The sequence below is a fragment of the Condylura cristata genome, unplaced genomic scaffold (assembly GCF_000260355.1).
Source record: "Condylura cristata isolate star-nosed mole 26May11 unplaced genomic scaffold, ConCri1.0 scaffold00029, whole genome shotgun sequence".
NCBI lineage: Eukaryota > Metazoa > Chordata > Mammalia > Eulipotyphla > Talpidae > Condylura > Condylura cristata.
The window spans coordinates 24,881,962-24,907,233 of NW_004567130.1; the positions used below are offsets into that span (position 1 = coordinate 24,881,962).

At 40.2% G+C, this 25,272-nt stretch overlaps 1 protein-coding gene across 1 annotated transcript in view; it reads left to right on the forward strand.

The window, feature by feature from the left end:
- Nucleotides 1-20,596, forward strand: part of FH (fumarate hydratase) — a 20,853-nt gene extending 257 nt beyond the window's left edge. Inside the window, exons 2-10 of the mRNA XM_012730878.1 lie at nucleotides 2,612-2,746; nucleotides 4,498-4,608; nucleotides 6,778-6,954; nucleotides 9,117-9,299; nucleotides 11,782-11,947; nucleotides 13,169-13,372; nucleotides 15,037-15,164; nucleotides 17,010-17,163; nucleotides 19,261-20,596. Of these exons, the coding sequence (XP_012586332.1) occupies nucleotides 2,612-2,746; nucleotides 4,498-4,608; nucleotides 6,778-6,954; nucleotides 9,117-9,299; nucleotides 11,782-11,947; nucleotides 13,169-13,372; nucleotides 15,037-15,164; nucleotides 17,010-17,163; nucleotides 19,261-19,403 (1,401 nt within the window). The 3' untranslated portion in view covers nucleotides 19,404-20,596. The remainder of the gene's footprint in view (nucleotides 1-2,611; nucleotides 2,747-4,497; nucleotides 4,609-6,777; nucleotides 6,955-9,116; nucleotides 9,300-11,781; nucleotides 11,948-13,168; nucleotides 13,373-15,036; nucleotides 15,165-17,009; nucleotides 17,164-19,260) is intronic.
- The last annotated feature ends 4,676 nt before the right edge of the window (nucleotides 20,597-25,272 follow it).

A 25,272-nucleotide genomic window follows, 5' to 3' on the forward strand; every position in this document is an offset into this window, starting at 1 on the left:
GGGGGGGTGCTGCGCCTGTGCGCCTGCCCCATCGCTGGCTGCTTACAGCCCTTAAGTCTCGCAGCCGATTCCTGAAGCGACAAAGCCCTTCCGGAATCTCTGCTCACCTAATTACAGGACATCAAGAGATGGTTTCCAAAAGACTGGTTTTTCTGTTGAAATGGACTAGACAGATGAATTTAAATTTTCCAATATGTTACAGTATTTTCTATTACATAATTTGTATTATTTATATTTACCAACTGATTAGATATATACACATGTGTACATGTGTGTGAGATGCCATCCATTACTCCATTATTCACCGTCAACACTGATCATTTTCCCAGTAATTTAGATGAGCCCCCGATCTCCCTTGCCCAAGCCACTAGGAAGAGAGGATGTATGTGATAATGATGAAGTCTTTTGGAAACTACACACAAGTTTTCAAACTTGTAGATGCCAGAATCTGTGTGGTTGACAGGCGCTAGCCCAGTTGTTACTGTACTGACAGAATAGAGTAACAGTGAGTGAATGATCTTAACATTGTTTCATAGAAATTGGGTTTCAGTTTCGTGTGCATAGTGTGTTTATATATAAACTCAATCATATTCTCAGTCATGGTCTTTTTTGTAATGAGCATTTGAAAAAACCTGCCGCCGTCACTAGTTCATTATCCCTGTGTGTGTGTGTACACACGTACACACTTTTACACCCACACGTACCCCACAGACATCAGGCCTGCATAGGCCTAGCCTCTTAACAGGTTTTCTCTAATTATATTTTACAGCATTTCTTCAATTTCTGTTCTACAGATTTGTGCAACCTTTATTATTTCCTGGTATTAAATTTGTCAGCGTTTAGATAGTTTATTGTTAGCTAACTGAATGGCCACAAACAATGTGCAATTTGGGAATGCTGTTGCAAATTGCGAATGCTTTATTTTTTGTAAGTAGTTTGTTCTTGAAATTATTTGCTGAGGCTGCATTTCAGCCACAGTCGACTTAGTGTACATTTTAAGCGATCAGTGTCAAATTGTAATGAATTCTTGAGTAAGAATTTATTTCTTATTAAGCTGAAAATCGTAATTTATTCATCCACATCTTTCCAGGTAACTTTGAATACATCTGAGTTTTATTCTAGCAATGTGTTAGAGGGCAAGTTTTATTTATTGCTGTTCTATGATGAAAATAATACTTTTGAACAAAAAAGTTTTGCAAGTTTTCGGCACCTGATTTTATAAATGTTTCACGGAAAACGGCCTCTTCCCTTTGGAGCTCTGGACTCTGTTGCTTTCTCAAAAAAAGCTGATGGAGAGAAAGAACCTGGCGCAGGAGTCCCGGCCGCACGGTACTTGGGAGTCTGTCGGACAAGTGTGTTGTGACCTAGAAGATACTGAGTATCTGAGTCAAAGATCATAGACGATATGCTAGGCTGGCGCAAGGCGTGCAATCGTGCAGATATTTTCACGTGTGTGCTGGAAATCTGAAACCCCAGTTGCTTTTAGTTTGCCGGTAAGAGGCTTGTTGTCCGCTGCTCTCTCTTCTGGAGCACAATCCAAGCGTGTATCTGCAGCTCCTGTTGTTTTACGGGTGAGAGCGCACTCGAGGGCTTTTTATGTGCTGGCCTGGACTTACTCCTCTGTTATCTGGCTCGTAGAAGTAATGATAACGCGAACCCAAGAGTTTCTAGAACTTGCCTGGCCGGCCCACACCCCTTTGCAGTCTTGCCGATACATGACATTTTATCTTTACAAGTCTCCTTCTCTAAGGTAGGGTTAGTAATAGTGAAATCATCATAGTGGTTCGGAAAGTGAAGCAAGGTAGTGCTTGCAGGTTCTTGCTGCATAGCACAGTGATGCGGAGCATGATTATGTTTGTGAGCTGCTTCCCTTCGTTAGCTGAGGGCAGCCCTCTGCAGAATTTTAGGGAAAAAGTACTTCTTTGGTTATACTAGTTCTAGATTGGTTTCAAGATATAAACTCCTTAACATTTTATCTAAGACTTTGCACATAATATTTATGTTCATTTTCCTAAAGAGAGAACCCATAAATTTACCATCATTTTCAAAGAATTCCATTACCTGAAGCTCCCAAAGCCCACCTCTTCTTTTCTGTACATCTACTTGAATCTATAGATGAGAAAAACTGACTTGCTGAAGGTGACCCAGTACTAAGTGGTGGGCAATCTGTTTGCAAAATCTAGATTACTTATATTACAGTGTGTGCATAGTATTTGTACACAGCTAACTTTTGTTTAAATAGTCATACTTATAAATCTTAAAGTATTGCTCTGTGACTGTTTTCTGAAGCTCCCAGTACAGTATTAAGGACATTGAATTGGTCAAACTTGATAATAAATATTCTCCTAATTAGAAATAACTACTGTTTTTACTTCTAAGACTTTCTTTTTATTTGGCATCTGTGTAGTCTGTCTCCAACATACGCCTGGACAATTCTGTGTGACAGAAGCTCAGGAGGCCCTTGCAGGGCTGGGCAGGGAGAAGGGTGACGATCAAAGCGAACCTTTGTCTCTGTGGCACCTGTTTAAGTTTCTTTCCCTTACAGTTACTATGATGTCGCTCTTTGTGTTCGATTTCTTTGACAGTTCTAACGTCTCGCCCTCCTCCGTAGGCAAGCCAGAGCGCCTATCGGGTAGAGTATGACACCTTCGGGGAGCTCAAGGTCCCAAACGATAAGTATTACGGGGCCCAGACTGTGAGGTCTACAATGAACTTCAAGATCGGGGGTGCGACGGAACGGATGCCGGTAAGTGGGTCTGCGGCTCTGCTTGCCATTACTCCGTGAGGCATTTAAAATCCTCCACAGCTGGCCTGGGCTATTCAGATGCGTCGCTTGGTTTTATAAACATTTTTCAGTTAAAGTGTAAATAGGGAACTGACTTTGTGAGTAATGATACTTTTCTCTTTTATTAAAATGTCGAGGAACTTTGTGACCTCTTAGTTTTTGAACTGTAGCTGTGAGTATTCTCATATTTTATTTGATAGAACTAAGTGATTTATCTTTTTAATTCATGCTGGGATTTTTCAAAAATGTAGACATTGTAAAATTTTAGTACATAGTTTTAAAAAAAACAATTTGAAAGAAAATAGGCTTTTCTTTAATATTTTACTTGCAAATCTCTGAAGAGGGAAGAAACGCCGAAGATCTCTGTCAGAGACTGGGCCTCCAGTCCTGTCTCTGATGTTGCATGGGCCTGGTGTCTCAGTTATTTGTGGTTGGTAAAGACCAACCAGCTCACAGAGCTGTACCACTTGGTGTCTCTGACATCGCCTCTTAACGAACCAGGAGTGACCATCGTATCTGACCAGCGCTGCACAGCACTTCCGGAGACCAGTAGCAACCATCACTGGTGCTTACCTGTTGAGATATCCAGCCACTTGCGGCCATAGTGAGCGCTTTGTTTCCCCTGTTTGTACAGTAAGCCCGGTGGTTGTTCCTGGAACCTGAGGTCTCTTGCAGGTGTGCGCCTGGGTGAGACCCACAGACACAGAGGGGAACAGAACAGGTGGATCTACTGAAATACCCTGCCGAGGGGAGCAAGACCGGAGAGGGCTGCTGTGCCCTGCGGGTCAGCTCCTGCTGGAGCTTGAACTCAGGCCGGAGCGGCTGGCAGTAGCTTGATAGTGCTGAGACTAAACCTTGCACCAGGAAAGCCCCGCTTCTCTTTATGAATTAGCCTTTTCCTCTCCCTGTCTCCCTTTCTTTTTCCCTGTTTAAACTTGGGTTGGCATCTGTACACAAATCTGTTTTATTGATCTCTTATTAATTTTGACAAGAACATTTAGTTCACTTACCTTGCAAAAACCAAGTATCATTTCATTGAAATCTTATCAAATGCTACTTATTTTTTTTAATTTGATGAGGTGATTTGTCACAGAAAGAGAATGGCTAATAAAACTATGTAATTACATATATCAGAAATGAACAAGTTTAAGTCTACAGAAGGCTGGATGGTTCAAAAATAATTCTTCTGCGAGAAATTTCCAGTCACACTGTCATGACTTTGTTGAGTAATTAGGATATCATGTTTTTTGGCTTTGGATGAAATAATACCTCTTCAGTAACTGATGATTTCATCCTAATTGGCAGTTACTATATTACTGGGTTTTTTGTTTTTTGTTTTTTCAGTGAAGAAGGAAAAATTATTGAGTTCCAATGAGGGAAAACAATAGTGCTTTGTAGTGAAATGGACACCATTGCTTTTGCATATATGAAATAAACACATATGCATTATAATTTATTACAAAAATCGCTGCAGTGGTACATTGTTTATGTTTGGACATGTAGTGTATGTGTGTGAAACATATATTAAGAGTCTGTTTTTGTTCAGTCCTCTTCATTGTGTACCTAGCTTTATTCTTTCTCTGCATCCTAGTGCTTCTAGCATTATGGCATTTCTTTACTGTTTTATGTACAAATTCCCGCTGCATATAACAGTACATCTTCGTGCTTAGCTCAGATTGCAAATTTGAAATGTTTTTTCTGATTAATCTTAGATCCCAGTTATTAAAGCTTTTGGCATCTTGAAGCGAGCAGCTGCTGAAGTAAACCAGGATTATGGTCTTGATCCAAAGATCGCTGCTGCAATAATGAAGGCAGCAGATGAGGTAGGTGGTGATGAACGTGTTTACTTTCAGACACGGCCCGCGACCAGCTCTGGGCTGAGGGAAGGGGCCCTGATGATTTTGAGGCATCACTGTCCAGATGGGGATTCATCTGGTGCTTAGAAAGTGGCAAAATTCTGGATGTTCTAGGATCTTTTCATTCTTTTGACTTTTCCTTTTAATTGTTAAATGAAAAATAAAATGCCAACAATACTTAGACAAAGAGTTTATTAGATATTCAGGTGAGAATTCAAACCTGGGAAGCCCTCCAACACTCTCTGAGACCTGCTCCAAACTAAGTTTCAGTTTAGTTTATAGAGCCACAAACAGTCCCTAACATCAAGAAAGTAACTATTCTGGTAAGAGGGTCTCCAAGCTCTAGCTTGGCCCTATCGGGACGTGAGGCAATGCAGGTGATGCTAGAAGAAGGAGCTCACGCTGGCTTGCTGGTCTCCCCCGCTCTGTAGCGAGGTAGAGCTGGATATCCATTGACATCCACTGAATGTCCATCTTTTTTCCTCTGAGAAAACTGACCTATACCTTCAGAAAGTGGATTTTTGCATGGAAGGAGTGGAGCTTATAAAAAGACATCTTAATGCTTGTCCAGCAGACCAGAGGCAGGGTCACTAGAGAAGTTTTCATTGCGTATACATAATTTATTCAGTTTAAAGAAAACTGTGAAGAGATACTTTCAACTTCAATATCTGATTGCCTTTTTTATGTAGAAATGACTTTTTAAATTATTTGGTTGTTTGATAAATATGTATGAAGAGTGTAATTTCACTAATGGTGAATGAAGCACATAGAGGAAATGGGTTAAACGCTACACAGTTGTGTGTTGCAATATTATATAATATTTTTGATAGTAACAATTTAAATTGTATCCAGCCATAACAGCTGCTTAATTATAAAGTCATGGGAAATTAGTGTTTTAAAGAATGTCATAGAATAAAGCCTACTGTATAAAAAGTGGGAGAGAAGGGGAGGTAGCAAAATACATGTATGTTGTTATTTTAATTTTGTTTAGAAGAAAATCAGCAGAAAATATGTATTTCTCTCTCTCCCTCTCTCTCTCTATATATATATATACACACACACAATCTTGCTTGAAGTAGAGAGACTGTATGTTAGTAGGCATTATTCCTCAAAGAGAGCTATGTTAAAGTTTTCTCAGTTCTCCAAGTTTTCTACACTGACACTTTTTGTATAACAGGAAAAATGTTTTACCTAAAGTGATAGGTATTACGTTAAGGTTATAGATTTCTAAAGTGCAGTGAAATTATTTGAAGCTAAAATCACTCTAGCTAATAAAGCATCCACAGTTAGAAAGCTTACAGATAAGAAATTAACACATTAGCTCAAGCAAAAACCATGAAAAAATAAGGGCAAACCTGGACCTTGTTGGTCTCTGTAGCTGGCAGTTGCTGCTCACTAGACATCTGTGCTATGAAGTAGCTTCAGAGTCCCTACTTCACCACCATGCTGACGCTGGCTGTAACGTCCATGGCCTGTCCCTGTGGACACCAGCAATAAATGTGAATGAAGATGTCATACATTTACCAGCCTTAGTAAGTGGTCCTGTCTGGGTACTCTCAGGGAAAGCAGTGGAGAAATAGAAAGGTTACTTTGATTTTCACTTTGAAATCATTGAAATTGTTACACAATTCAGAGATATTTTTTCACTTTTTTTTTTTTTTTAAAGATTTATTTATTTGTGCAGAACTGGAGTACAGGCCAGAGATGCGGAGGGTGAGAGGATTCACCAGAGACAGAGCGGGGAGCAGAACAGGCAGATCGACGAAGTCCACTGCTGAGGGGAGCAGCGGGCGGGTCAGGAGAGGTCTGCCGCGCCCTGTGGGTCACCTCCGGGGCAGGCGGGGATTGAACTCATGCGGAAGTGGCTTAAGCTTCTTTGTGCTTTAACCTGCTGCGCCACCAGGAAGGGCCTATTTTTTTTACTTTTTAAAGTAGCAGTTATTGGAACAAAGTAGTGCCACAGAAGCTTAGACTCACTAGATAGCCATGAACACAATGATACCATCAACAAATCATTTAACTTATGAAAGACGTGAACATCTTTTAAAAAGTCATAATCATAGTGAATAAAATAGCTAGATTAATATCAAATATTTTTTATTTACAAAAATTTACCTTTAATATTTTTTTCTTCAGGTAGCTGAAGGTAAATTAAATGATCATTTTCCTCTTGTGGTGTGGCAAACTGGATCAGGAACCCAGACAAATATGAATGTGAATGAAGTCATTAGCAACAGAGCAATCGAAATGCTGGGAGGCGAACTTGGCAGCAAGAAACCTGTGCATCCCAATGATCATGTTAACAAAAGCCAGGTAAGTACATATCTAGATTCTTTTCTTCATTAGAAATCGGAAAAAAAAAGGTTAGATTTGTGGCCCTTTGACAGAGAAGATTCCTTCTGCTTATGCTGTTTAATGAAAAAGACATCTTTTCATTCTTTGTATACCCTTAGTTTTCTCCAAGCTGTGTCATTTTCTTTTGTCTTTTATGACCTTGACACTGTTGAAAGTGGTCAGGTATTTTGTACAATCTCCCTCAGTTTGGGTTTGTCTGATGTCTTCTCATGATTCAGTTTGACTGGATTTGGGGCCTCCCCGGTGGCCTAGGGCTTCACTCTCAGTGCTGCCACTGGCACAGCCTGAGTTAGAGCCCAGCCAGGGAGTGACCCACACGGCACAGCAGACCTTTCCTGTCTCTGGTGAATCCTCTCATCCCCACTGCCTCTGGCCTGTACCCCCAGTTCTTCTATGAAAAAATAAATAAAAATTGAAGGAAAGAAAATGGCTGTGGATTACGGGGATGACTGGGAGTGGAAGTGAAGGAGTCTTCTCACGATTGCCCCAGGGGTTCATGATAACAATATGCCAATACTGGTTGTGTTAGCTCGCGCTTTGCTTAAGATGGTGTCTGCCAGCTTTCGCTGCTATAAAATTACTGTTCTTCCCCTTCTGTTCTGTTTTGTAAGTGTGTCACTAAGTTCTGCCTCTACTCCAAGTAGTAAGTACACTTGGGTTCTGCTTCCCAGAGAGAGAAATATGAAGAAACTTTTTGATGTAAGTTAAAATCGCCGCAGTCGTTAACAGGGCACTTTGAAGCTATGAAGGAGCCTCTCAGCCCAGCTTCTGTCACTGATGTTAGCATTCCTTGCGGGTCTTGCCCAGCGCAGCTACGGCTCGTTTCAATGCCACTGATGAGGTGTGTTAATAGTGGTTTTCTTTCCCTTATTCTTTCTGCATTTGTTATTGAACATTTCTTGTAAAGATTTGTTCTCTCCCTCCGCCTCATTTAGTTATTTGTCCAGTCATTTGCTTGGTGTATATTGGTGTGAATTAGCGGATATTTATTTTATGCTCAAGGTTGTGATACAGTGATTTTTTTTTTAATCAGATTATTAGTTTTGGGGGCCCGATCTGTTGGTTTCTTTGTCTTTTAGAAATCTCACTCTTTCTTTTAAGTATTTCTTTATTTTCTTGCACAAAGACTACAAGCTCCTTGCATTTTCCTACACCAGACCCCATAATGCAACCATAATTTCCCAGGGAACTTTTACAGGGTCTCTTTGGGGAAAGAAATTTAGAAACCAAGATTTTGGTGTTAGGAGTAATTTATTTTTCACTTTTAAAGAAGATACTTTTTTACATAAATTCATAGTATAAAGGATTTTCAAGCTCAGTGATTGTCTTTCAAGATGAAATTATCCTTTACATATTCTGAATGCTGAAGTCCATTTCAAAATTATCCACTGCACATGCTCAGCTGGAGGATTATATCGTTCTTATATAGTTGTTGTTACTTAGTTATATATATTATATGTAATATATATAACTATAATAATATAGTACTATGTAGTTATAGATGATACAAGATCCTGCTGATAGTTATTTGAACTTGGTAAGTACGTGGTTGATGATGTCATTCAAATAATGAATGTAGCTTCTTAAATGGCGTCATAATTAAAAATTATGAGGTTACAGTTGTGAAGAGCATAGAGTTTACACCACCTAGCCTGGTCATTTTGCCAGCTCCTAAATATTTTGGCGACGTACATCATTTTTTGAGAGCTTGATTTTTTTTTTAGTTTTAGGTAGTTAAACCTATCTCACAAAATTTTCCTAAAATCTGTAAGTGACGAAATGTTTGTGTAAGATTATATGTATTGTATGACTGTGTTGCTGCTTTCCTTACATGAAGTTGTTAACTACTCTTTCTCGCTGATACTTAGTAGTGGGCAGATTTAATAATAATAATACCAAATACAGTCCGTGTAGATGGCATATATAATACAGTCTGAGTGCATGCTCTGTAGGAAACCAGCTTGCTTCTTTCTGAATTCTAAATGACCCACGTCTTGCCACACCTAAATTATGTCCTAAATGTACTGAGTTTTGAGTCGTCATTTAGTGCATTTTATGAGACTCTAAGTTGTTTTTTAGCGTATCTAATGGTTTGCATTTCTTTTGTAAACTCCCAACAGAGCTCAAATGATACCTTTCCCACGGCCATGCACATTGCCGCCGCCGTGGAAGTTCACGAGGTACTGCTGCCTGGGCTACAGAAGCTGCATGACGCTCTCAGTGCAAAATCTAAGGAGTTTGCCCAAGTCATCAAAATCGGCCGCACGCACACTCAGGACGCCGTTCCGCTCACACTGGGCCAGGTGCGGGAGTGTGATTGCGTCGAGTCCTTTAGGGCTGCACCGGCCCCGGCGTGTCGCCTCGACACCGCGCAAGGGCAGCGTGTTGGACACAGCGACAGGTTGTGCTGCAGTGAGAAATCGGAAGCTTTTGTTCATATCCACATCGGGAAAGGGCAAAGCGTGTTGACAGTGAGCAGACGCTGAGTCTCAGCTTTGCTGTCTAGAAGCTGTGGAACCTTAGGAAAACTTTCTAGGCTTTCTGTGCTAACTGAAGAAAGTAGGCTGCTTATGAGCATCAAATAAGCATCGCTCTTGTAAAGGGCTTAGAGCCATGCTAAACATATATTGGCGTTAGCTATGATTAGTATCATTTTTATCAATATTGTTATTCTAATTTCTTCACCCTTTTCTCTTATTCTAAATTAGCGAGTTCTTTAAATCGTAGTTTCTGAGTGGTTAAGTAATGCGTATCTTTCTATTTGAAATTCTTTTGACCACATGTGAAGAGGTGTTACTCTGCCTTCCAAAATACCAGAAGTACAATATGTTACTATTTCTTTGTCAGTGCCTTAAGGCAGGTCTAATTCAGGGCCTCCCTCGTGGGTGGGGAGTTAAGCTCAGTGCTGTCACATGATGGTGTGGGTTCCATCCCCGGCCAGGGGGCCGACCCACATGGCGCAGCAGACCTCTCCGGGCTCACCCACTGTTCCCCTTAGCAGTGTATTTCAACACATCTACCCACTCTGCTCCCCATTCTACCTCTGGTGAATCCTGTCAACTGTCCCTCTCCATACCTCTGGCCTACACCCCAGTTATTCTATGTTTAAATAAATAAATCTTTTAATAAAGTCTGATTCATAGCACAGGAGATAGACGGTATACTCACCTTAGTAAACTCACCTCAGTATGGAAGGTAAACATATACACTAGTGATCTATCAAGATAAGATGATGTATGCCAAACGTCAAATAATGTAGAAATTGAGGGGAGGGGAGTTTTTCTGATGCTTACTTGGAAAGATTTCACATGTAGTTTTGTGCAGATGACAGCAAACACTGAAAAGTGGGATCATTTAGCTTAATTTCATTATGGAAGGAATGAGAAAAACTCAAGATGATTAATTAAAATACAGATAATCTAAGTGGAAATGAGTAAATGAGTTTGCTTCTGAAAGCTGTGTCTTGTTTTTCTTGTGTCATGAATAATTCCTAAGGTGGCAGTTACATGTGACCTGTTGGGTAAGCTCTGTGGATCATTCGGATCCCTGCTCAGCCTTCTGCTGAAATCATTAGTCTGCCTGTTACAACTACAGTTATGTTTTTGTTTGGATATTTTATTTCAGTATTGATACTTGTTTTTATTGGAATTATCTTTTCAGTTCATGTAGTTTTCCGCAATGGAAATATGTTTCTAAAGTGAGACTGGCTGGTATGTACAAGAGTGATGTGATGTAGATGAAGTCTACCTGAAAGGACTTAGAGCCTCTAAAATGTTTTCCTTGGAACAGCATGAAATCGTGTTATTATTAATCAAAAATATGTGTGGTTTTTCTGTTTTTAGACAGGAAAAACGCATAGATTCAGTATAACCATGTATCACTTGCTCATATAATATTCTGGTTTATAGCTTCTGTCTCCTCCAAATACTGTTTGCTGTGGGACGTTTGCTATGTTCAAACAGAGGTGATCCTGGGGTTACCTTATTTACAGTGAGTCATATTTTGGAAGCTAATGTAATTTTAAAAACAGTTAAAATTCGGGCTCTCCTGGTGGTGCAGCGGGTTAAAGCACCACATTCTGAAGCTCTCCGTAGCCACTGCAGCAGGAGTTCGATCCCCGCCAGGAAGCTGACCACAGGGCGCGGCAGACCTCTCCTGAGGGGCAGACACCGCTCCCCTCAGCTGTGTATCTCAGTCCATCTGCCTGTTCTGCTCCCCACTCTGTCTCTGGTGAATCTTCTCACCCACCACCCCTCTGGCCTGTACCCCAGTTCTGTAAGCATAAGTAAATTTAAAAAGTAAAAAAAAAAAAACAAATTCAATTAAAGCTCTAATCTTACTGTGCCCTGTTAAGCACGCCTGTAGCTGCTTTAGTCTATGTAAAATATTTTAAGCTGAGACAATATGGTTGCTTATTTTTGGGAGAGTGTTTAGTTTTATTTTTCCCTCAGTTTTCTGGAAAACACCAAACGATTAAAAATTATATGCAGATTAAACCAATAATTTAAAGTTTATTTCCTGTCCTGTCTTCTTTGCTTTCTGTGAAAAGATAATAACTAAGCTGTATGGGATCATCTCTGGCAGTGTCCTGCCTATAATAGTTTTATAAATCCTCATTTTTTCCCCTATATGTTGTTTGTCATATAAATTGAAATAGTATAAATACCACTTAGTGCTTATAATTTAGTGCTTACTGTGTTTACAGTGTCTTTTCTACTTAAAGCAGTTAACTTTTAAGCCATTTGAAAATCATATATTCTGACCTTAATTTCCTTCTCTTTTCAGGAATTTAGTGGTTATGTTCAACAAGTGAAATATGCAACAACAAGAATAAAAGCTGCCATGCCAAGGATTTATGAGCTGGCAGCTGGAGGCACTGCTGTGGGTACCGGTTTAAATACTAGAATTGGCTTTGCGGAAAAGGTTGCTGCAAAAGTGGCTGCGCTCACAGGTCATTGATGAGATAAATCATTACTCAGCTTCGTTTGGCTTGTCCATGTTTTCTAGGTGTTCAACTGAAATCTTGTGAATTTAGTTAGGAATAATATTCTCTCACCAAGCCTGTTTTGTGTTTGTTTTTAAGAGTTCTAATGTTAATTCTTTTGCTATACCCTACGTAATGATGACTGTTCTTAGAGACCACTTGTCATCTCCAGAGAACTTAGCAGGACGCAGGCATCAGCAGAGGGCGAGGGTAGAGATAATTAGATACTGTCTGTTACTGCTTACTAGCGCACTTGTTTTGAATGAAATTTCACTCAAGAAGAACTGCATTATCGGGACCAGAATATGTGGATCTTTATACTTTTGAACATGGGAGAGATTGAGCACATCAGTGAGTTACCGTTTTAGTTTCCTCTACCTGTCAGAGGCTCTTGTGGGCTTCTGGCTACAGAATAGCCGAAGAGAGGGATTTTACTAGGAAAGGAATATGGAATAAAACATTCAGTGTTACCTACTTTTCTTCTTTACTCAAGAACAATTAGGAATCATACACGTGTTTTCAATAGTTTAATGTTTTTACTTACAGTATGTATTGCATTTGTTTTTCATCCTTTAAATGTGCTAAGTGTCACCAGATTCTTCCTACTCCTTTAGGACTTTTTTTCTCTCTCATTTTTTAAATAGGCTATTATTTCCCAAATATTTTCTTACTAGAAAATGATTTTAGCAATTATGTATGACTGATATGCAGAGATGAGCATTGTGATATATATCCTTCTATACATTATACACAAATACTGGAGGAAGAGATATAAAGTCGTATTTTCATAATTAGTATTGTAAGTATTTGTAAGTTTTTACTTTGCCAAACATGCTTACTATTGCTCGGACAAGGTGGACACCGTGGAAGTAATAAGGTCCGTTTCCCTGTTTACTCACATAGATTTATGAAGAAACGCCTTTCTGGAAGAGGTTTTTATTTGTCTATTTGTTTTATTGCCATAACACCATGCTTATAAGACATTGGCTCGTAACACTGATTCAACCTCTTCAGATGTCATCAAGAATGTGAACAACGGTTAAATTTTAAAACAAGGATTTTCTTCTGAAATAAAATGTTCGTCTGGCCTTTTGCTTCCCAAAGCATGCAGCTTAATTGTTGAACTTGTTGTTACTGGATAGTTCATTTTTCTTTTTAGCTCAGGTATGCTGTTCTTGTGCTCTTCAGGCTTGCCTTTTGTCACAGCTCCAAACAAGTTCGAAGCTCTGGCTGCACATGATGCTTTGGTGGAACTGAGTGGCGCAATGAACACCACTGCTTGCAGTCTGATGAAGATAGCCAATGACATTCGTTTCCTGGGCTCTGGTCCCCGCTCAGGTCTCGGAGAACTAATTTTGCCTGAAAATGAACCAGGAAGTAGTATCATGCCAGGTAAGCTAGAATTTGGCTAATACCTAGTCATTCTCATCTATGGAGCTGTTTCTTTTTGTTTTAACATTTTCCGATGTTAAACGTGGGACATGTGTGGCATGCTTGCTGCACAGACCGGGAACGCCATGCAGTAATAGAGGAAACAAGAACTTTAGTTAGCAGGACCTCCTTTCCGGTGCAGGTGTTCCACCCCCAGCCAGGGAGCTGACCCACATAATGCAGCAGACCCCTCCTGACCCGCCGCTGCTCCCCTCAGCAGCCTGCTCCATCAGTCAGCCTGTTCTGCTCCCCGCTCTGTCTCTGGTGACTCCTCTCCCACCTTCCTGCCTCCACATCTCTGGTCTAGAACCAAATTCTTTTATGCACAGATAAATGAAAATAAATGTTTAAAAATTTTTTTAAAAGAATTTAGTAGTCTATATTCTGACTCCCACCTTAGAAAGTGTATAGTAGTTCCACTTTCACAGTCCACAGCCAAAAGAATTCTAACATTGTCAACGTGGGTTGAATAAAACTGAATGATAGCAAATGTCCGATATTTCATTTTGGCTTTTTATTTTGGATAAATAAAGGAAGTTAGATAAGGGAAGCAACACATTAAATATCTGCAACTTAGTAAACTGACAAACACATATTTCTTGGATCCTGTGGAGAAGTGTGGGTAGTACTGTTCGATGAATATAGGTGGGTGAACAGTGACATTTAACGAGTGACTAATGAGTTGACTTCGGATTGAAGAATAACTCAGAAGCAAGTTATTCATCATTTTCTCACTACTGACAGCAAAAGAAGGGGCTACTCATCATTTAGCAGGTAACAAGCTTGAGAGCAGTACATCATGATGGAATTAGATTCATAGAGATTAGACTAAAACTGACAAGGTGACTTGTTAATAGTGGGAAAAACCCTACTTTTATTTTATTTTTTATATCTGCATATGTAAAATGAGAAGCGCTTTGATTTTAAAGCACTTCATGCTGAAAAAGTGACACGAGTTAATTACAGATTCAGTGTGATAGCTTTAAAAAGACGTGGTGAGTCACAGATGAGCAAATAGTCTTCCCCATGTGTTCCCTTTTATGATCGGAGGAATCGGGGTTGTTTGATTCCAACTTGAGCTTATCAGAAGGGTGTTGCCAGCATGGTGGCATTCTGGAGACTCATGGTGAATACAGAAGTACAACGTAATATCAGCTTCCTCTTAGACCCTCCCATGTGTTGGCGAGGCGCTCACTGTTATCTAAGTGTCCCGTCCTCGTCTGCGCATCTCGCTGTTCACGCCTCAGCGCTGTAGTCAGCGGCTCTGTTTCACTAATCTTCAGGTTCTGCAAGTGCAGAGCCTGCATTTTCTACACACTGCTGTCTACTCGGGACTGGCTTTACAGACATTTCTAAAATGAAGGAAAACTCTGAGCACGAAGACTACTACAGTAACATCCCGTTACTCGTTAGCTGCTGGGGGTTCGGTCTGTGGCGACCCAACTCTCGTAGCTGGCTCCTTTCATGAGACTGGCTCTGGTGGTTGGTTTTATGTTATGCCTTGCTTATTTGTCAAAATTAGCTTTCTTCTTTTTCTTGAATTTGACGTAAACCCTAATATTTCTTAATACCTGACACCATGAACATGTTTGATGTGCGTTCTTTCCTTGGTGGTTTTCATGAAGGCAAAGTGAACCCCACCCAGTGTGAAGCGATGACCATGGTCGCGGCCCAGGTAATGGGGAATCACGTCGCTGTTACTGTTGGAGGCAGCAACGGACATTTTGAATTGAATGTTTTCAAGCCAATGATGGTAAATTTTAAATTAACTTTTTAATGTTATGAATTTGGTTTTTAGCTTGCATACAGGTTTTTAGAGATTCCACACATTTATAGATGACTCTCAGCACAAGTATAGGTTTACCTTTTGTAAAAAAAAATTATTTATTTATGGCCAGCCACTGTGGCACAAGTTTGATCCCTGGCCAGGGAGCTGACCCACAGGGCACAGCAGAGCGCTCCTGCCTTGCCCACTGTTCCTCTTAGCAGTGTATTTCAGTGGATCTCCCTGCTCTGCTCCTCACTGTCTCTGCTGAATCCTCTCACCCTCGAATCTCTGGCCTACACTCAGCTCTTGTATGCATAAGTGAATAAAATAATTCTTTAAAAAAATTACTTATTGAGGAAACATTGCTTTACAGCATTGTATTTGATTCAGAAAAAGAGGTTCACATCTCCTCAGAGAGGAGGATCACCACACCCACCAGCTCCAGAACACCCATACCCTTTATCATAAACCAGTGGACCTCCTCTGTAGTTTGGTATCACCCGTTCTCTCCTGCTCCAATAACCTTAATTCTGCAGTCACATTTCTAGACTCCGTTCGTTACACTGAAGCCAGCTGCACGCAGGATAGGCACATAGAAATAGAGATCAAGGCGAACGTTCCTATCGGGATGTGGCAGTTCTGCTAACCAAGGGTACTTAAGGTTTGTTTTGAGCTGCTGCAAGCCCAGTAGTTTTCTACCACCAAATCTTAGACTTTTATATAGTGGTTTTAACACTATTCGGTCACCCACACAGTCTCGATACACCACACGACTGCTGCCTCAGAGCAGCTTCTGGTAATGCAGGTTCTAAGGGGTAAAACTATGAGGTGCGTCATGCATCTTACGGGGAGGAGGTGTGGAGCTTGATTGCTTGGGTCAGGCTCCCAGTTCTGTTGTTTTTCCCTCCTATCTTATGGAGTTAATGTTAGTTTATAATTTTGTACAGGTTCCAGAGTAGGTTTTCTTATTTCAGCAGCTGTATTTATCACCCCATGCCAACCACCACATAGTCTAGTCTGTTCATCACCAACCAGCCTCTTGATTGCCTTCTTCAACAGTCTCCTAAGCACTTTCTCTGCGAATCTCTCCCCTTTCCTGTCAGGATTTATTTAGTACTATCTCTTTCACTTCCTTGGGCCCTTTAAAACTATTCTTTATCTTTGTGAATATGAAACAAGGTGTCTTTACCAGTTTCCTGGCTTCCCATGATGGAGGTGTCATTTTGTAGAGCCCTCTATTTGTGTACTGTCATATATCAGATCGGAGGCTTATTTTCATTTAACATCTGATGCAGTCTGATTTTAATTTCATTGGAACATGCGAATGGCTAACATTAAATCTGTTCACTCATTGAATTCACCAAATATTTGTTGAGTATTAGTGTGTATCAGGTACTGTGCTGTTGGTTGCTGGGCGACAGACAGTAAGCAAGACAAATTTCTATTTTTACCATCATGGAATCTATATTCTAGTGGAAAATAGACAGCTCAACTTTTGCTTTCCAGTTAATTTCCAAATAATTATCAATAATACCAACTGCCTGGCAAATATAGGTGCATAATAATAAATCTCTTGTAAATCCTTATTTTAAGACAAATCTATTTTTTGGTCAGATTTTAGTTACTTGTGTGTGTGTGTGGTTTTCCACCTTGTTTAAATTTCAGTGCCCTTAAGTGTTCATGATTTCTGTGTCATTTGTTTTCTTTACCATAGTGCCTTATGAGTTGTAGAAGTGCTATTTATTTATTGAATTACATATTCATTTGTTCATCAAATACTTGTTATTGGCCCCAAAAGTTAGGCTTAATAAGTCTTCCTGTCTCTCTCAGATTAAAAATGTGTTACACTCAGCCAGACTGCTGGGAGATGCAGCCGTTTCCTTTACAGAAAACTGCGTGGTTGGAATCCAAGCCAACACAGAAAGGATCAACAAGTTAATGAATGAATCTCTAATGTTGGTGACAGCCCTTAATCCTCACATAGGTAAGGGTTTAAGGAATGATAACTTTATTTTGAAAGTAAAGTCAAAATGTTGAAAAAATATGAAGACTACTGGATGAGTGTGGATAGCCAGTTCGTTTTGGATGTTGTCTCAGTAATCTTAAAATATTCGAATTATGTTGAAAGACACTATTTTTTTATGATAACATCTACATTTAAAAACTTGCCTGTTGTTGATTTTATTTGAAATATGACAAATTCGGAAGTAATCCAAGCTTATTTTAATTGTAGTGGAGTCAGAAGGTTCACTGTTACGTGCATGTGGGAACGTCCTGCGGTGGGTAATGTCACTAGGTGGCACTGGCTGGTAGCAGGATGGAGTGAATGATTCTTCTTTCTCTGCTTTTGTTTTCTGTTCAATTCCCCAAAATGGAAACTATCAGTTAAAAGACAAAGGGACAGCAGCGAAAACACAAATACTTTGTTTAAAACCATGGTTTTTTGTATTGAAAGTCTTTTCCAGAATTGTAAATATTTCATGGTATAAATTCAAATATTGTCCACTTACCCTGGTGGTCCCCATTAAATACACTGTTTAGCTTGTAGGTTTTGAGTTATTTGTTGCATTGTTCTATGTACTAGGAGGTTTTTTTCCACCTTTTTACCACTGAACTGAGGTAGTAACATAGTTTTTGATTTTCTCTTTAGTCCAGGCTATGATGTAGTTATTTTGCATAATGTGATTATTCTTTAAAATACTTGTTCTTTTATAACCCTGAACTTTCAGGTAAAGTTTTATATTCCTGACCCCACATTAAGCCGCAGGTACAGTCTTACAAAACTAGAGCTCGTTGGATAGCTTCATGGAGGTCTGAGGCCGATATACTACTACCTCTTCTTTGATACATAGTTTTGCAATTGATAATGACATTTACCCTCTTAAAATTACTGCATAAAATCATTGGACTGGAGAGATAAACAGGGGAACTCAGTGCCTCTTGTGGGGAATGGATCATCACATCTAGACTTGGGAATCTGTTTTCAGGCCAGCTAAGATGTCCTAAATCTGAGTAGAAGTCCTTCGGGTGATAAAGTTAACGTGAGTTAAAGGCCATGTCAGGAGACAGGCAAACCACACCTTCCTGGTGACTGAAGAAGCTCACAGTTCCACATGTGGGTCTCTTTGTGCTCATATTTAACAGACTGTCCACTAATAGTTTTTTGTGGACTTGAAGAAAATTGAAAATGGTTGGCACAATGCTTAGACTTAACGTCATTGTTAACATTGAAGTTAAGTATGTAAGTTTGACCAGAGAATTCCTTCTCAGAGTTACTCTGGTCAATAATGCCCTTTTCAGCATGCGCAGCATTCACAAATTAAAAACTGTGCCATGGCGTCCGCTCCCCAGCTGGTTCTGTAGATGTTTTTAGTGCCCTGGTGACCCGGAACGTCTTGCTTGATAATCACGTTGGCTCAGCAGCCTTCTTTGGGCAGAGTGTTCTGATCTTCTGATCTTAGGTTCCTTTTTTTTCTTTCATTGGCTCAGTTTTTGTTTTTGTTTTTGTTTTTTCTGTTCTTTGTTGCTTTTGCATTCTGACTTAAAAAAAAAGGAAAGAAAAAAAAAAACTAAAGATACCTGCAAAACTGACCTGCCCCTGCTCTGGCTAACTTTCAAAGCAAGTATCTCAGAAGTAAACAGTGCTCCCCTGATCTTTTGTACAAGCAAGTACTTACAGTAAAACTCCCGCCTGTTTCCTGTAACGTCCGGGGAGAGGCCAGAGAGCTGCCGGGAGCCCCGGCTGCGTCTCCCACTCTGGGGGAGCTTTCTTTCCAGTCTGCTGAGCCCGTCACCCCAGTTCCTAGTCACTAGTACTCTCTGTATTTCTGTTGGACGCTGCATTTAGCTTGCTAATACTGTGTAAACAAGGATTATTCCTAATCATGTTTGAATGTTTTTATAACTCAGATGTATATTTTTATACCTCAGCACCGATTGTTTTTCTATTCTTTGTGAAAACCAACAGCTCACCGTTAAATATGCTTAAGAATAAAAATGATACTTGGTATCTAATAATGATTCTATTTTGTTACAGAAAACTAAATTTCACTCCTACATTGTCTTTTTCCTTTTCCTTCAGGATACGACAAGGCAGCAAAGATTGCAAAGACAGCACACAAAAACGGATCCACCTTAAAGGCGACTGCTATCGAACTGGGCTATCTCACAGCAGAACAGTTTGATGAGTGGGTAAAACCCAAGGACATGCTGGGTCCCAAGTGATTTAAGTGACTTTATCATAAAAATAATTATGTTGTGTAAGGTAAAATGGACTCCATATATTTCATAAACTTTGAATAAACGTGAAAGCTGTTATTGAACTTGACTCTCTAGCAGAGTGATTTCATCAGCATATAAAACCCCAGCACATGCTAGGTCCAGAGTGAATTGAAAAGTATAAATATTTAAAATGTGTAAAACCAAAAAGAAAGCTTAGTCTCCTATTTATGTTCCTGTACTTGTCGAATCTGATACATGTGCATATCTTTTATTGCTTCGTATGTTTTATGAAAAAAGCACATCAATTTAAAAATTTAAAATTCTTCCTACAGTGATGCAGTACTTAATACATATTCCCAAATCATGGCCTCAGACATCCTTTATTTTCCTGCTCTTCGGGGATACTTGATTTCCTGAGCGGAGATGTGTGTCTGTCTGCATGTGGACACGAGCTTGAGCTGGTGCGTGTGCGCACACGTGTCTGTCAGGGTGGGTCAAGAATAGAATGTTTGGACATGTGTGTGCCATGTGCTAGCCACACACGCCAGCGCATGCATGGCCTTACTTGAGTCGTCATGGCATCGTTGGAAGGCCTGCGCGGGAATGACAGGACGCGGGCTCGGAACGGCCGGGCAGACAGGCGTGGAGCCGGAAAGCAAGGGTGTGGCGAGACGAGTCGGCTTGCCCGTCCTCGCTGTGTGCCACGCTGGGCTTCAGCAGGAATCCGCCTGAGACCGTCTTGGGGCTTGACGAGATTATTCTGTTTTCAGTATTAGCAGTATCTTGAAAGTGTTACTTATTTTGAAATTGTGTAGAATGTATTTTGTGTAAAATGTATTCACATTTTGACAATGGTATCTTTTTCAGCTGGGAAAAGTAAGATGGCTTGTGTGAATTGTATCCAGACCACAACCAGTTTCAAGTACAAACTTGTTCCAGGGATTTCTTAATTTAGTGAAACCATTGTTTTTAATCACAGAATTGCTCCCCCTAAAATACGTGTCCATTTACTGCAGATCAAATAATTTTATCTCCAATACTAAATGTTTTAATAGTACTTAGTCATTTCATGATACTCTTTTACCTTCACCACAAAAGAGAACTTGTATTGGAAATAACATCTGTTTGAAACATCTGATGACTAACACAGAAATGGCATCGTTTAAGTCTCCTGTTAATGAACCCATTGTGCCTTCTCTATGTTTCAGACTCATTTTTTAACGCAGTTTTCGGTGCACTACACGCTGAGAGGAAGGTACAGAGAGTTCACTGTACCCCTGGCTCCCCACAAGCACAGCCTCTCTCACTGTCAACACCCCTGTAACAGTAGGGGTGTGAGGGGCCTACCCTCAGAAGGGAGGAAGACATAAGAAGCCCTGGGACAGGAGGGGGTCGGGAAGCGCCTGTGTGTCCAGGTGATGCTGCGCAGCGTGACAGTGGAGGACTGACCAGGGCGCTTACAGCGCCTCACCAGCCTGGTGTCTTTCTGGTGACATCTTACTTCTGGATAGCTGATGTTGGGCATAGGTGCATGGGGTACGCGAAATAGACAAGGGCTAATTGACTGCCCGTGTTTCTTTGCACTAGAATTTTAATAACAATTTCAGTTAGTGCTGGTGGGTCTTTGGACCGATCTTTCCCTGTAGTAAAGAAAGAAGCAGTCTGGGGACCAATACACACAATCCATCTGTAGGTGATTTATATAAAAACAATATAAGAATTCTCTGATTTTTCCCATACAGCATCAACTGTCAGAGGCACCAAGGTAATGAATGATGACTGGGAGAGAGCTGGGGAGCTCAACAACTTGTCAGTCAGCAGAGGGGAGGTAGGTAAGGAAAGCAGATGTGCTCACAGGTAAAGCACCAGATGCAAAAAAAAAAAAAAAAGACCAAATGGAATCAACCCTCACTGCCATACTAACATTTCAACTTTGGGGAGAGATGCAGGAAGAGAGTGAGTCAATATATATATATAAACTGAAGGCCGGGTGCTGAGCTGATGACGCTCACTTTAGTTGCGGTAACGTCGCTTCACAGCGCGGCCTGACGGGCCCGGCCCTGAGCCCCTCGTCCGCTGCACCTCCGCCTCGCCGCCGTCATCCTGCCGCTTGGGCTTCATCTCCTCCTCCCGCCCACGCTCTCTGCCGCTCTAGCAGCCGTAATTCTGCATCATGTTTCTAGGACTTGTTTTGGTTTAGGTTTATTAATTGTTTTTCCCCTGTGTATTCCACCTGTGAGTGACATCATCAGGTATTTGACTGTCCTGAGTTGCTTCACGTGATACAGACTCTACTACTCCCACCCAACTTGTCAGAAATGCTAGTGACTTTTTTTATAGCCAGTTAGCACTTTATTATGTATATATAAATGCACACTACAGTGGAGACCATGATGTGTAAGAGGAGCAGTGACAAAACTTGGGAGGTAATCCCAGGGGGTCCTAATAGCCCACGTGCAACAATGGGCAGGTGAAAAAGTGGAAACCAAAGTTCTAAACGGGGAACGAGACTACACAGTTCTATTAGACATGTGTAGGACACTCAAACCCCTGCATATACATATTTTTCAAGTGTATATGGAGCATAGTTAATAATAGATCATAGCTTGAGACAATTGTAAGTAAAAAAAAAAAAAACCTTGAAATTTTTTTAGTAATTTCTTTGACCACAATGCCCATAAAACTAGAAATCAGCTATTTAAGGAAGCTGTTAATACACGAGAGTAAACATGTTATTAAATAGTTACTGGGTCAGAGAAGAAGTCAAAGCAAAAATTAAAAAATACTTTGATATGAGGAAGATGATGGTGCAATTTACCAGGATCTATTTATGCATCAAAAGCAGGCTTAAAGGGGATAATTGTGATACAGCTTCATATTAAAAGCAAGAAAAATCCCAAGTAAACAACCTAATATCACACCTAAAGCAACTCAACAAAAGGGAAAACATAAGGAAAGAAAGAATAAAAATAAGAGCAACAATAAATGAAATAAGATCAAAAAGACTACACAACAAAATAAAACATCTCATGCTTGTGGATGGGAAAAGTCAATAAAATCAAAATTATTATCTTGCCTAAAGTTACATACAAATTTAATACAATCCCCATCAAAATTTTAGGATTATCTTTGAAAGAATCTGAACAAGAGTTATTGAAATATATGTGGGATCAATTAAAAGACTTTTAATTGCATAAACATCCTTAAGATAGAAGATACTTCAAACTTTAAAGCTATATTACTAAAAACAACATGGTATTGGCACACAAATAAATAGATGTATCAATGGAATAGAATCACAGTTCAGAAATATACCCACCCATATACCAGCATCTTATCTAAGATAAAATATCCATGATGATAAAATGGGGAAAAGACCATCTTTTTAGTAAATGCTCATGAGAAAATTGGAAAACCACACAAAAACGATGAAGTTGGATTACTCACTAATACCATACACAAAAATAAATTCCAAAATGGATGAAAGATTTAGTGCTAAGACTCACACAAATAAAATACATAGAAGAAAACATTGATGATATTCAAGATAATAATAAAAAGTATTTTTGGTAACTCAACCCCTATGGCAAGTGAATTAAAAATGAAAATAAACTTAGCTCTAGTGAAAAAATTTCTACATAGCAAAATAAAATATAAGACAAATATACACCTTACTGAATGGGAAAAATATTTACATAATGTATAATTGATAGGGATTACTATTCAAGAAATACAAAACACTCAAAATTCAACAGCAATAATCAGTTAACAAATGGGCAACAGATATGAACAATTGAGTCTGTCTAGGAGGCCAGAATTTATATATGAAAAATGTTTTTTGTCACTCCTGGTAAGAGGTGAAAATGAGATGCCACCTCACACCCATAAAAATGACATCTATCAAAAGGACTCAAAAAGAAGCGCTGAAGACAAATGGAAAAAAAGAATTCTATTACACACTGTTGGCATATTAACTGGCCAAATCATTACTGAAAGCAGACTGGATTTACCTTAAAAAATTAAGACTACTGGCCCTCCCTGGGGGCGCAGCGGGTTACAGCACAGCACTGAGAATCTAAAGCCACTTCCGCATGAGTTCGATCCCCGCCTGCCCCGGAGGTGACAGGTGACCACAGGGCGAGCCAGACCTCTCCTGACCCGCCCGCTGCTCCCCTCAGCAGTGGACTTCATCAGTCTGCCTGTTCTGCTCCCCACTCTGTCTCTGGGGAAGCCTCTCGCCACCCCTTAGCCTCTGGCCTGTACCCCAGTTCTGTATGAACAAATAAATCTTTAAAAAAAAAAAAAAAGGCTACTGTGTGACTCAGCAATCAACTCGGGCATGTAGCCACAGAATATATAACCATCAGTAACAACAAAGAGTATGTTTTGCATTACTGACGGCAGCATATTTACAATAACTGGGGTGCAGAAGTAGCTTAAAGCTTCAAAGGATGAGTGGATCACAAAGTTGTCATACAGACCTACCACAGGGAAGGATCAGGCTGTCATTTCCCACAAAATGGAGGACTGCGTGTTAATGGATACAACAAGCACTGGACATTCGTACAACAGGAAGTTCAGCCATGTAAAACACTTTCCAAAATGTCTGGACATTTCAGCAAACATCTGAGGGCTCTGAGGTTAAGTGTGAAGGAAGAGCAGGACAAGCGGATACAGGGTGATAGTAAAGCAGGGGGCAGCGTGGGAAGGCTGGAGGAGGAGGAAAATAGGAGAAAGAGGTCATGGGGAAGAGAAAGTAAGAGCAACTATCAGAAAGGAGCACTGGGGAAGGAAGGAGACACCAGGCAAAGTAGTTGACGGAGAACAGGCAGGAGGGCGAATGCTCAGAGTTCAGTGGAGAGTTAACCTTGACAACACTCTCCCTGATCAGTGCATGGAAGTGAGGCTGACTACATGATGCATATGAAAAACTGGGAATTCTCATAAGGTGAATGGATTTTCCCTGTGAAAGAAACATCTTGGTCATCCCTCTGGAGGGACACTGGCGCTATATGGGGAAACTTGGCTTTAGGATGGCGAAATGTTAGAAAATCTGTTGAGTGGGAAAGGGACAAAATACAACCTCCTTTAAAATACTCAGAAGTGTAAGTGTAGCTGAACTGGAGTGGAGAACCATGATTCTGTCCACCCCCATCTAACCCAGACAGTTACAAAGTGCAGTGAAGGTGGTTGGTTTTATTGACTGAAGACTGTAAATAAGGCAACATAATGCTTCTTGTGGCTTAGAGATACAGCTAGTTTCAGTAATGGTGATGGTAGAGGAGCAGAGAACCAGGCATTTTTAGAGCGCTGAAGTAATCTGTATGTTGGTATCATCTTGCATGCCAGACAGTGTAAGTCTTGCAAAATCAGGAGATCTATATAAGGCAAGCCACTACCACAAATCATAGACATTAGTTACAATGTGTCAATATCGGTTCATTGAAAGGAAACAAGTGTACTAAGTAAACCCCTGGTGGTCATTAAAAGGGAAAGCTGGGTGGGGAGAAGGGTATATGAGAACTCAGCTTTCTACGCAGTCTTTCACTGAACTTCAAACTGCTGTAAATTTGCCAAGAAGAGTGTTGTAGTGAGTGTGTCTTAAGAACAGGAAAATATTCTATTAATTTAAAAAGTATGTAAAAATGTACAGAATAATTAATGCTTTTTCATAAGACAAAGGATATAGTCACTGAAAGTAGAATTAGCTTACTGCAGGGACTTGCTTTAGAGTAAGCAACAAATGTAGACGGTTGTAAGCAAAATGAGTTAAGTCAGGCTAGTTTGGGCCTTCCAAACAACAGATGTCCCTTCAGCTTAAAGTGTGATGTATTGCACCTTTCGGAACCCCAGCAAAGGACACCCAGCGATG